This window comes from Tasmannia lanceolata, unplaced genomic scaffold (genome assembly GCF_043159265.1).
Source record: "Tasmannia lanceolata isolate RefF3 unplaced genomic scaffold, GAP_Taslan_0.1 ptg000007l, whole genome shotgun sequence".
Taxonomy (NCBI): domain Eukaryota; kingdom Viridiplantae; phylum Streptophyta; class Magnoliopsida; order Canellales; family Winteraceae; genus Tasmannia; species Tasmannia lanceolata.
Window position 1 is genome coordinate 2742537 of NW_027518684.1, and position 13700 is coordinate 2756236.

A 13700-nucleotide genomic window follows, 5' to 3' on the forward strand; every position below is an offset into this window, starting at 1 on the left:
AATAAAAATGCGAGGTGGGCCCTTTTTCAGTTATTAAAATTTAGTGGTTACTTGACTTGCTTTATTAGAAGACTTGTTCAGTTCACATTATGCGGATTTCAATTTACCCTTACTCCCCATTGTGGCTGTTCTGAACAGGTATAGAAATCCTTGGATAAGCTGTTCCTGGGATTGGCTACCCTGCTTGGATAATTTTATCTTGAACAAGAACCTGAGATTGGTCACCCCGCTTGTATAGCCCTATCAGTATGGGCTGTTCTCCATGCAAACAGAGGATGGCAAGCCATTGTGAGGACAAAATAAACCAACCTCGGATTGCTATCCAAATGCAGAACAGCCGCATTGGTGCAACCAGTGGGACATTTAGGCCATGTTTGGCCAACATGATAAAAATATTCCATGGAATATTTGTGGGACCAGTTGTGAGAGATAGGCGACTTGAGAGGGTGGGAGTGAGGGGAGCATGCAAAGCTTCTAATATTCCACAGAATAATTTTTCATGGTTGCCAAACATAGCCTTAGCTCCACACTGGGTCTTTCATAGTATTTCTCTTACCTTGTTCACTACAGATTAAAGTCTGTTCAGTTAGATCTTTCACTCAGATTTTACCTCTGAAACAGGATAAGATCTAACTGAAATTACTATGAATGAGAAAGAATGTAACAAAATGAGTAATTTGATCACGGGCAAGGATTGGGATACATTGTATGAACTTTGTCAATCTCATTGATTATTTCAGTTGTGAGATCAACCTTGCATGCTTCAAGGACCTCTCGCAGTTGCCATGGTTTGGTTGCTCCGAAAATGGCAGATGCAATAAGAGGGTGCTTCAAAACAAAAGCTGTCAAAGAGAAGACAGAGAAAAGAAACAAGAAAATGCAATGAGTACACCATTAAAGAGGAATACTGAATAGAATTCAATCATAATTCATAAGTGAGGGTGACTTAAGCTCAGATAGTGAAGTATTATCATGCAAATGCTCTATCAAGCCGGACATCCACTAGTGTGGATTACCTATTGGTCAGATCTGCAATATTTATCAACAGTCGAGCAAAAGACTAGATGACAACAAGAGCTTAGAGAAATAGAAGTGATTGAGCTACCACAATAAATGAATGTTTTAGAGGATGAAAATACTGATAGGAAGGATTAGTCGTATCTCCTTTTGGAAATGCATATGAGCTGTTTGTGACCCTTTTATGATGACAATGCATGCACATGCAATGCATTGGATTTTATTCTAGTCTTGAGAAAACAAGACTAAAATAAAATCCAATGCATTGTTAGCCACTTTCAATGGACTGCTAGCCATCGAAGGTGGGATTCCCATTGACATCCCAACATCTCTCCATAGTATGATTGTTCCTTCCACAAAAAGAACACTTCTTACCACCAAAGGGTTGTTCCTTCCTCAAAAGGAACATCAATGGACTGCTAGGCATCGAATGTGGGATTCCCATTAACATCCCAACATCTCTCCATAGTATGATTGTTCCTTCCACAAAAATAACACGTCTTACCACCAAAGGGTTGTTCCTTCCTCAAAAGGAACATCAATGGACTGCTAGCCATCGAAGGTGGGATTCCCATTGACATCCCAACATCTCTCCATAGTATGATTGTTCCTTCCACAAAAAGAACACTTCTTACCACCAGAGGGATGTTCGTTCCTCAAAAAGAACACTCAAAAAGAACACTTCTTACCACCAGATAAAGGGCAAGGGTGTCCTTGGAAACCCCCTCTCTTGCGAGACGGTTGGCGACATCATTGGCTGATCTACGAACATGATGAAAGACGATCGCCCAAGCTCTAGATAGATCTCGGATCTCATCAAAGAATCTACTGAACCTCCAAGGGTGCTTAGAAAACCCCTTAGCCAACGAATAACATTAAGGGAGTCCCCTTCAACTACAACCTTATCCAACAACTCAGGGGCTAAAAGAATTAACCCTTAATTTACAGCCCGAACCTCCGCCCCCGATGCATCTGCGACTCCAATAGGACCCGCAAACGCCCAAATAACCTCTCCCATCTCATCTCGCAACACTCCACCAATACTGGAGGGACCGGGATTTCGAATACTAGAACCATCAAAGTTGAGTTTAGAAAAACTGGCCGGAGGCGGCTCCCACACCGAAGTTACTTTTGGTTTCAAATCATTGCTACAACAAATCTCCTTCCAACCATTCCATAAATCATAAGTGGAAATGTATTTAAAAGGAGGAAGGATTTTCGCTCAAGAAATAATCAGCGGCACCACTTTTATATAAAGAAAGTGAGGCCCTTTTACCACACCATCAAAACACCCCGGCGTTCCTCTCCTTCCAAATGACCCACAACGTGGCTAGGAAGGCTAAATTCCACATCATGAAGAAAAGTGACAAATGAAGAAAAACCTTTATATTAACTTAGAGATAAATAATAAGTGACAAATGAAGAAAAGTGAATAGATAATGTAGGATTCAATTACTTGTCTGCCATTGCACTCTTATTACTAACATGAAACCAGCACTAAAAGTTATATGATGTAATTGGATAAAGATAAACAGAGTGAACTAATGAAACGTAATATTATGAAAGAAAAAGAAAGGGAGATGATTTTTCAACCCCCCCCCCCCCCTGCAGGATTATATGCCCCCCTTTTAACGTGATTTGACATCAAAAAGAGTTAAAAGTCTGCCGCGATTCACTTTAAAAGGGGACGCATAATCCTACTTGGGGGGGAGGAATCATCTCCCAAAAGAAAACCATCATACCAATTGCGAGAGATACAGGATGTAGAGAGTACTTTTCTGCAATATTTAGGTATTCCTGTGAGACGACAAGTAGATAGAACACAACTCAGCATGCCATGTTTAGTAGAAGCATAGAACAAATTGAGTTTAATATTTCAGTTCTGAATTCATAGTTTCACCAAGTTTGTAAAATACGTACTGAACTCAGAATATCAAAAAACACATGGAAACAGTAACTAGAGATGGAGTACAAGTAAGAATGAGAGGAAACAAGATTAGGGTGGTGTGGCACTTGTATTGAGACAAAATTAGAAATTAACAATGGGAGAAGATTATTAAGAAAAAAACATCAACTACTGAATTACACCAGCCTTGTGACCCATGATCCCAACCAACCAAGCTGATTAGTGAATATAGGTTATTTCATTGATAACTTTCTCAAGCATGCAAAGATATTGGCAACCACCAAAGCAAAATCACACACAATACTACAGTGCAAAACCATGAAGAGTAACTTGTCCTCTAATTCCTTGAATTGTTCCAATGTAATAGCTAGCAAAAAGATAGTCTATTCCCTAATTTTCATCTTCCAAGGGCATATATTCATTCGTTGAGCTTTTTATGTTTTGATCGCTCATCAGTTCTTATATCTTCGTTCTCAATCAAGAAAATGAAACCAAACTATGCAAAGATTGCAATTTTCAGATAATAAGTGATAAGCTTGATGGACAATTAATGATCATAATGTCTATTTATCTTTTCTTACCAATAAAAGAATATAAATCAAGTCTACTAGCATTTGATGGTTCAGATGAAAAATAATATAAAGAAACCAAGGTCGGTAGGACTTAACCATTACCATTCTACTAGAATTAGTTTTTTTTTACTTAATCATTACCATCTACTAGCATTAGTTGGAACTTGGAATCCTTGTTAAGGCGATCTAATATCACTAGGTTTCTATCATATGAGTGTGTGGAAAATATATTTCCATTTAGAATATCAATGATTCTTTCAATGAGCAGCAATCTTAACACAATTGAACATGCGTTTTGGAACTCTTTTTGGCATTTCACTGTTACAGAGGCAAAGACTTCAAGCAAGTTGCTTCTTCTTTTTTCCTTCTCTTTCTCTTTTTTCTTTTTTTTCTTTTTTTTCTTTTTTTTTTTTTTTTGACAAGAATAACACAGAATTTAGTAGATGATTGGCATTGGAAAGGTTCACCATATCAAACAGAATCTGCCTACCTTAGCTGCAGCTTTTATGATGGCATTTGACAGGTCGTATCTGGATTCTCCTTCAGAATACTTCCCTGGAAAGTAAAGATGGTTAAAATAAAACAAGTAATGGAAAAATGCAGGTCCTGTATCATTTATCATTTCTTCTTGGGCAATAAAGAAGTGATAAATGGCAAAATCAAGAAACACTTAACAAGGTATGGCTTTGACCTCTAAAAAGATTCATCCTAGCATCTGGTGGACCCCCACAAGAGAAGTACTTCCCGGAAAGTAAGCCCATAGCCATAGGGCTGTACGCCAAGAAACTAATTCTGGAAATATTCACATGCAAACAAAATAGTGGATTAGTGAGTATTGAGTTTGTAGTGGAAACTGGATAAACTGTTAGGCATTCATTCACATAATGTTCTAATCCTAAACAGTGCATGACAACACATGACTGGACCGTAGGATAATCTAGCAAACTTGAAAAAAGACTCAAAATTTGGGAAACAATATTATGTCTTGGAATTATGTACTAAACAATGCATGAAAACACAAGATTGGACCGTATGATAATCTAGCAAACTTGAAAAAAGTTCGGCATTCGGCCGAAATTTAAAACCATGATTTTACTTCAGTCAATCTTCGGATGTAAAATCATTGTTCCATGTGAGATAATTCATAATGACTATAATGCATGTATATAGAGAAAAGGCACAACCTGTATCAGCTTTGTTCAAAAACGAGAACTGGGAAAAGTTGCTTGGGAAACCGGATTGCATGATAGATGCATTGAATTTTGAAACGAGTACATTTGCTACTTTCTTTTAATCAATAGGTGACATTTATAGGAAAAACTTCCCCTTTCTTTCAAAGAGTATTCATTTTTACTTTTCACAACCAGATTAATCAATTCACTCTTTTTTTGGTTAGAAAACAGATCTCTCTTTCGTGATGTGTCTGAAATAAACTTATAATGAAAATTTTCACAAAGGTTTTCATGTAAAAATACAAATGGACAAATAGGGCGTCCCGGCCTAGAGGGAACTTTTCTTGATCTTGGTTCCTTAATCAGCATAAGTTTTTAGGGCATTTAGGCAATTCATACTCAATTCTCTTCAATCGTGTCAATAATTCCAATTACAATTCTTTCATTCTGGTTTTATGGGGGAAACTTTGTGATCAAAATCAATTGTTCACTGACCATAGGAAGTAGATAGAGGTGAACCAACCCATACATTCTGTATGTTCTTTTATATTAGTTGAGGAAGAAGGAAATATTTCTTATCAGTTCTCTTTAATGTTCAAAAAATAGTACAAAAGGCAAAATCATTTAAGTCAATTTCACCATTCAAAAAAAAAGTCAATTTCAGCTTATCATACTTAATATGCATATGGAAAATAGTTAACACAGCAACAGTGGATATGACAAAGACGAGAACCAAATTTGAATGTCAGACGTATAAAGCTAAAATGAGACCTGACTTAAAGAAATCTTATTACCTCTCATGATGACAACATTCAGCCAATCCAGAATCGAAATTTCGACAAAGTAGGTTGTAGGAATTCTATCATAAAATAATCTGATACATTAGCAATAACTACATGAAGAGTAGATTTTTTGAAAAAGAGAAAGAGACATGTGAACAGCTTACCTGCACGGATACTATCTTAGGAAAGTGATCGACATCTTTAGCAAGCTCAAGGAACTTCATCACACCATATGGTGTTTCATTACTAAGTCCAACGTATCTGATCTACAATCAGGATTGCTGGAATATTCAGAGCCCTTTCGTGTTACCCAAGGCTTTAAAAATTAAATCACTGGTCAAACATAAGAAATACAGTGGAAACTGATTCAACACCCAATGTTATAAATAAATCAATTTTAAACCAAAAGGTAATGAAAATGAAAATAAAAAATGACAAATTATTGTTTAGCAAAGAAAAATGAAAAATATGATAAGTCAGCCATGCATGCATACATTTTTTTTTCTAATGATAATCAGCCATGCATACGTTATTAATAGCTTTCCAATTCAAAGTGTTGGAAACTTGATTAAAAGTAAGAACACGATTAGATTTCATTTTCGAGGATTTTTCTTTAGGACCAAAAATATTTCTGGTTCTGGTCAAACCAGACTGGAGCCTCTTGTTTGGTCCATTATTAAAACATTGATGTTATCAAAAAAATTTGGCTTCAGAGGTCAGATTATAAGTTCATAAATATACCTTACCCGCATCAACAGCTCTTCCGAGAGCATCAAGCTGTTCTTCTATAGGTATTGATCCAAACTGTCGGCTTGGATCATAGTCAGTTTCTCCAAACATGGGAACGTAACTAAAAGCACAAGCACAAAACATCTCACAATCAAAATATAAGAAAGAAGAGCAAATACAAATTGAATGGACAAGTTTGGTCCATGCATTGCTAATAGCAGCATACGCAATAAACTGTAAATGGTGATTTTCAAAAAAAAAAAAACAGAGAGAGAGAAGAAAGAGTAAGATACGGACCGATCAGGCCAATGGATCTGATGAAGATCAATGTAATCAGTACGCATACGCAATAAACTGTATCGATTCAAAAGGTAATTAATTAAGAGCATAGAACTCAAATTTCACAGAAAAAAAATGATGGATTTATTCACCTCATATTCCTGAATTCATTTAGATTAAACCAAAAGAATACACGATTATAAACATGTAGCATAGTATTGAGTTCTATAAGACTTTTCATTCCCACCATTAAGAAGCGTAGGCTGTGAATCCTTTCCTATTAAAGACATGATATTTCCAGCCCTATGTCTAGCCTTTCCACCCCTCTTATTTGTTGTATTGGTCTTAAACCGGCTGAGATGGCGGGGCAACCAGCAAAACTAAAATAATAATAACTAATAAAAGAGTCTCTCTGTATCTGCAATAGCCGATTGCTCTAGCTCGGCAAGTGAGCAATGCCTCTTTAATGGTTATAACTGGCATCATATTACTCTCGGCCCTTCCCATCCTCTATGTCATCACTATTTTCAGAAGTGTCTCCACTCTACCACAATTTTGTTGGCTTCAACTTGGGTTGTGTTGCCAAGACAGATGATGGAGAGATGGAAGAAAATGCGCTGGATGGTAGAGGGAACGTGAGCATCAATGATTGACGATTGATATTCCCAAATAGCAGGCAGGAAAGAGATTAAAACTAGCAGTGTTGCCATCCCTTGGAACTCTGTTTTCGTTCTTGTAGCCCTGTTTCTCCAGCTCATCTTTGTCCTCCAGCATTCGATCACCCTCCATGATACATTGGATGCAATTCCTCTTTGCATTAGCAACATGATGGGAAAAAAACATACGTCTACCACCTTCTGTAAGTATAATAGCCCTTGATTTCACCTCCAAAAAACCTATGACTTGTGGGACAAAAGTGTCGCGTGTCATCACAGCCACGGAGTGTCGGACACGGCAAACCCCCAAAATTTAGAAATAGAGGCACGACTAAAACAGAAAGTATAATCATGATCTGTGGATGCAGATTCATGTGTCGAGTTTCAACATGGATATTAAGTGTCTGACATGCAACCCCTAAAAATTTAGAAATTGTGAAACACCCATACACACGCTGCATATAAAATTACTTATTACCATAATAATTTGCAGCAATATTCATTTAACAAACTCACAAATCTTAGAATCAATCAACTATAATCTAAAGCAAACGTGAGATAATCAAATAAAAACGCAATCATCAATTTAATCCAATTCTCTTCAGTCTACAATAAGCAGCGTGAGAAGGAGACCAATAGAAGACAATACTCAACTCAACTCAACTAAGCCTTTGTCCCAAACTAGTTGGGATCGGCTAATGAATCCTTTAGAAAATTTTCATGAAGAAGGTGAAAGAATCTTCCCGGCACCAATAGAATACAATGAATGTAATATTAGAATAAAAGTTTGTTTAGGGCTTTAGGTTTGGGAGAAGGGATATAATAAAAGAAGAGTTAGTAATAAAAGAGGAAAACACAATATTCAATAATAAAACAGAATTTCACACTTGACACGGTGCAAAAACATGTCGACATGCCCGTATTAAATCTGACACATCTAGCAGTACATTAAAAGTGTCAAAAGGAGTGTCAGCACTTGTGGTCACCATGTCGTGTTGGACACGTCTAGACACGTGTGTCAGCAATAAATTCAAAGTGTTGGCTAAATCATAGAAAAACACATAAATTGCTTGACATACTCTGGTGCATTTACATGTAACTCTAGTCGTTTCCCAAAAGAAATTCTTGTTGAGGAAAAGTAATTGATAGAAAGGATTAGTAAATGACTTAACAAGAACAGTTGCAGTCATCGAATACATACAAAAACATGTAAGACATGACCAAGTAATGCTAGGATAAACTCGTTTTCTAAAAGTAGGATGCAATTTTAAAGACTCAAAATTTAAAAACCACAAACCCAAGAAACAACAACAGCAATGATAGTTTATAATATAATTAAAAGATGCAAATAAGCACTCAGAACTATTTGTCATAATATTATTTACAACTACTACATACATATGAGTAACTATCATCGGAGAAATCCTCAAATTCAAAAAAGCACATGGTATATTAACTTTCACATATATGATGTCATTAAAAAAAAAAAAAAAAAAAAACTTTCACATATGTGATTATCCATGTGCCTGCATACATATCCTCCTGCATGGTAAGATGGACCAATCATTTTGGTGTGGAACTACAAGCACTGTAGTTCTCTTTCTAGGTAAGTGGATTTTGACAACAAAACATAGAGAATGAACAAATCCAACCTATCATCAATGGCCTCTATGATGTTGATAGCATCCAAACACTTGGGCCCTCCTCGAATCCAAGTCATCTGCCCAGATGGTCCAGTAACCTGCATGGATTGAATACAATAATCATCTTAATCAAATCCATTAAAAGCAATAAAGAAAATTATAGTAGAGAGGAAATAGCCCATTGAAAACATGAAAATCCACTTGATTTAGCAATCAAATCTTTTTTTCTGGTGAACAAACAGGAATCAACACTGTATATTGAAAATAAAACCCAGAATGTAGCAAATACAGTACAAGTTCCATGCCTTGAAAAGTTTTTAGCATGTACGTTATCATTTTATGATACCCTTGGCTAGCTTAGATTGGTACATAAGTATTCATATTTCAGTTATGAAATAGTCAATTGGCAGTAATAATACTAGAAGACTGACCTTTGTAGCTAAGACAACACGATCGCGTGGAATCTTCCGTTCTTTGATCCAATGACCAATGTATTCTTCGCTCCTCCCTTGCGTAGCTGCACGCTGAGGTACTGGATACCTGTAAAAATCAAAAATTAAAAATCATTAAAAGGACTATTTGAAGTGAGAATTAAAAAGCTTAAACAGATAATAAAACAAAAAGGAAAGAGAGGAATACATTTCGGCAGTGTCAAAGAAGTTGATTCCAGCATCGAATGCATCGTCGAGAAGACGAAAAGACTGTTGTAATGAGTTCTGCTCGCCGAATGTCATTGTTCCTGAACAAAAAACAACATTCAATTTAAAACCCTAACTCCATGGATTATGCAGGAGAAGGGGAGAGAGAGAGATTCGAGAGCATGGAGGGAGATTCGGACGGACCTAAGCAGAGCCTGGAAACCTTCAAGGAAGGGGTGAGATTGAAGAGAGGGACTGACATTTGTATTTGATTATTGGAAACCCTAAGAACAAGAATATTGGAGAGTAACAGATAACTCGCTCTACCACACCATTATCATCAGCTAGAGATACGAAAGAGAGAGATAGCGGAGGGTGTTTTAGTCCCTATGGAGACAAAGGGAAGGGCAGTTTAGTCATTCTGGATAGAGGGTCTTTTGCCCAAACGCTTGCCATTTGGGTGCAAAGTCAGCAACCACCGTTCTCCCAGGTAAGTTTCCACAGGTAAGTTCCAGGTAAATTCAATACTTGACTCATACATGTTGACTGCTTACTGGTAAGTACCTACATCCAAACAGGCATTGTTGTGGGCAAAATCGGACCACCGCCAACCTTACAAGGTCCTCTCACCCACTAGATGTGAGCCTGTCACCATCTGAGACTGTACGAGGACCCATCTCCTACCAACCGCCGGATTGTGACCATTAGCGGCAGTACATGTCTCATAACGTATGATATCACTGGCATGCTGTCTTTGGCCAACGGTTTCGCACCAATACTGGCACCTATGGTGGTGATCACACCGGTACCACCCCGCCATCACATTGCCACCCACGAGCCATGCAATCACTGTCTATAAAATGGAACCTTCCACTCTATTTCAAGGGTAATCAACAACTGTCACCTGGCAATCTCCCCCAAAAGCGTACACCTGACACCCCACTCGGATTATCGAGAACTTCTCACCTTATGTGTGTTAGTTCTCATTATGTTGCCTCTGTCTGACTTGAGTGTCGAAAGGTCCCCTAGAGTTCCAACACCAGGTGTCTTTTACCTTTTGTCTGTGAGCGTATGGCACAGGGATTGGCCGACTGCCCTCCATTCGACCATATTTTGCCTCACAAGATCGAAGGTGGGGACCCATTCGTACATGAGCTTTGAGCCTCAGAGGAAAGTCATGCCAATAAAAGTTGGTTTGTCTGCCATCAGAAAACATATATAAACCCTCACATAGATTTTAGATCTGTTTTCCGGGGTCGCCAGAGTCACTTTCGTTAACCGAACTCATCCAATTCCATACTGGCCACGCACAGAGATCCCGGTTGGCCTTTGTTGCAGCGAGATGGTATTTTAACTGGAAATAAAATCCTTTAATAATGTTATTTGATTTTTTACCATAGTTTTTATTTTTAGGTTGGAGCCCGATTTTGAAAGATTTATCCAAAAGAAATGTAGGCGGTATGATGAAATTACCGCCTCTGATATTTGATCCAGCAACATCCTCTTAAAAAGTGCGCTGTTGTTGGATGAAATATCAAGGGCCTGGGGTGTAATTACATGATATATCTGATTTATCTAGGGTGTAATTAGGGATAAGTGTTCTAGCCTTGGGGGTTGTTCTTGTAATTCATTTATTTTCTTGTATTTTGTTACTAAAATTTGACTAAAAGGCTACTGTTTAGTGGGTTGTGTAGTGAGTAAGAATAGCCAAATCACGAGGGTTGATTTGTGTTATTTTATCTGTTGGAAACTTAGTAGAGTTGCCAATGTTTTGAAAACTTGCCTGGTTGAGTTGACTAGGATTTGGCCATATTGACTCACCGTTAAGATGTACCGAGTCAGTGCAATTGTATTAAACAAGCTCTTACCGAGTACAAGACACCGAACCCTGCTAGGATGCTGCCTGGCATGGGCGTAGCAACTCTCTAATCTATTTATCTATATATGATATGGGATCTGCTAGAGAGCCATTTCGCAGTTGCCTTTTGCAGCCGGTGAACTACCACACTCGCTCATTGTTTACCAGATCTTGTCCTGTTCATTTAATTTATCTGAGGTGGCCGTTTTCCCTGCAAAAGTCAGCTGCGAAATGGCTTTCCCCATAATGGCCTGGCAAATCCCAGTAATATATAGTAGCCTCGTTTTTTCCATCGTCATTTGTTTTCTTTCCGAGAACATGAGAAATGCTAAGGCTCCATTTCTTCCGAAGTAAAAAAGGTCCGTTTTTCTGTCGAAAGAAATGTTGAGGATCCGTTTCTTTCGCTGTTAAGGATCTGTTTCTTTCGACGTAAAAGCGGAAGTAAAATTTGTTTAACAGAAACCAAACCTAAGAGAAATTTTCTCTTTGGGGTTGGGCCTATAGCTCGACTCAAGGCTTTATTTCTCAATATTGAGGATGCATATTCGATTCCAATTTATTTCCCTAAGCCACGGAAGATGCTTTTTGACCAACAGCTACATAAACACATATTACATTTTGCTCTTGTTGATTGAGAATAGTATCTGTGGCTGCTGCCCAGCTATTCAATTTACCGTGACCTATGAGATTTACCTTGACTCCCACTCTTACACGAACAAAAGTATAAAAAAAAATGATTTGAAGAGCACAAGGTGGATAAATTATATGATGAAAGGGCGTACAAACTGGTAAATGTGGTACGATGAAAGTACCACCTTTGATATTTGATCCAACAGTAGCTTCTAAAAAAGGTGAGATGCGGATGGATGGGATGATAGTACAAGTTTGTACGCATGCAAATCATATATAATTTATCGTAAAAGAAGTTTTTTTAATTAATTGTGAAATTAAGAGGAGAAATTATATTGTGGACGACTGTGGAAGCCCATGCAAGCATAAAAATACAGTGGGGCCATATTGTTCTTCCTCTTTTTTATGCTCCTAGGGTTAGGATCATCCTATGGAGAAGATATTCTGAAAATGAATGGTTTAGATCACCCAAACAATGTGACCCCATTGTTCCTGCTGCATGCACGGCCGTCCACCGTATAAATTCCCTTAGCATAGTCACTTTTTAAATCTTTGATCTTCACAAACAATCAATCTGCGTCAATGCAAGAGATTTTTGGAATATGCCACGTTGGCAATCCGTGGAAGCTCCAACGAACCAATCAGAATAAAGCAATGCCTCTCACACACGCTTACTCATCCACCTATTTAATGAAATGCCCCTCTCCCGTTGCTTTCTAACAAAAGCCCCCACAACAAGAACGATCCAAAACTCGCCCAACTCGGCCGCCGAGTCAGATCTAGAACCAGTCAGTTAGGGTTAGGGTTAGGGTTTTACAGCGAAGAAGAAAAAAAGATGAGTTCTTCAGCTTCAACCAAGGGCGGTCGTGGCAAACCCAAGGCTTCTAAATCGGTCTCCCGATCTCATAAAGCTGGTCTGCAATTCCCCGTAGGCAGAATCGCGAGATTTCTCAAGGCCGGAAAGTACGCCGAGCGTGTCGGTGCCGGAGCTCCGGTCTATCTCTCGGCCGTTCTCGAATACCTCGCCGCAGAGGTATTTGAAAACCCTAATTCTTTCTTTCTCGAGATTTTCTTCTTGTTTTGTGTCTTGTTAGGGTTAGGGTTAGGGTTTTTGACATCGTTTTTTTGTTTAGGTTCTTGAGCTTGCGGGGAATGCTGCGAGGGATAACAAGAAGAATCGGATCGTTCCGAGGCATATACAGCTTGCTGTGAGGAACGATGAGGAGCTTAGCAAGCTTTTAGGGACTGTTACGATTGCAAATGGAGGGGTTTTGCCTAATATTCATCAGACATTGCTGCCAAAGAAGCAGGGGAAAGGAAAGGGCGAGGTTGGATCTGCATCGCAAGAGTTTTAGGGTTAGGTTTTTTGTTTGTTTTGAGGAAATGAAGGGCTTTGTACCTTAGGGTTTTTAATACGGTTGGGGGAATGAGAGCTGTTGGAAAGATGGTCGAGTTAGGGTTTGTAATGTAATGTTTCCTGTCTCAGGAATCCTGATTTTTTTAGTACATTGAATGTGAAAAGACTCTAATATCAGTGATGCTGTGCTCTCTATAGAATGGTTTTCTTTGTGGATCTTATGTGGATGTGCTGTAATTGAATGTGAGAAAAAAGCTCATTTTTTTTGTCAGTAACACTCCTCGTTAATCAAAGTTATTACAACTCTCTCTCTGTTTCATCCTCCTTACTTTTTACTGAGACTGTATTCCTCTCTCTCTGTCTCTCTCTCTCTGTTGTAGTCGTTTGTATCTTTTCTACCTACTTTTTTAAACGTATTTATCCTTCTATTTTTTGGGCTTTTTTTTTGTGTGGTTGACATT

At 38.2% G+C, this 13700-nt stretch overlaps 2 protein-coding genes across 5 annotated transcripts; one reads left to right on the forward strand and one right to left on the reverse strand.

The window, feature by feature from the left end:
* Positions 1-394: 394 nt before the first annotated feature.
* Positions 395-9836, reverse strand: LOC143881418 (uncharacterized). 4 transcript variants are annotated; one of them, XM_077384477.1, is made up of 12 exons: positions 9599-9834; positions 9396-9495; positions 9188-9296; positions 8766-8854; positions 6476-6532; positions 6191-6299; positions 5614-5715; positions 5462-5526; positions 4187-4287; positions 3986-4050; positions 2792-2814; positions 395-842 (listed from the first exon to the last, which is right to left on the reverse strand). In XM_077384477.1, the coding sequence occupies exons 1-12, from the start codon at positions 9654-9656 to the stop codon at positions 764-766; spliced, it is 957 nt and encodes a 318-aa protein (XP_077240592.1). In that variant the 5' UTR covers positions 9657-9834; the 3' UTR covers positions 395-763. The 4 variants fall into 4 exon arrangements, with proteins under 4 accessions (XP_077240592.1, XP_077240591.1, XP_077240590.1 ...); XM_077384475.1 differs by having other exon boundaries at positions 412-842; positions 2760-2814; positions 9599-9830; XM_077384476.1 differs by lacking the exon at positions 6476-6532 and having other exon boundaries at positions 396-842; positions 2760-2814; positions 9599-9836.
* Positions 9837-12582: 2746 nt separating this feature from the next.
* LOC143881421 (histone H2AX) lies at positions 12583-13416 on the forward strand. The gene is made up of 2 exons (XM_077384482.1): positions 12583-12915; positions 13016-13416. The coding sequence occupies exons 1-2, from the start codon at positions 12718-12720 to the stop codon at positions 13235-13237; spliced, it is 420 nt and encodes a 139-aa protein (XP_077240597.1). The 5' UTR covers positions 12583-12717; the 3' UTR covers positions 13238-13416.
* Positions 13417-13700: the final 284 nt, after the last annotated feature.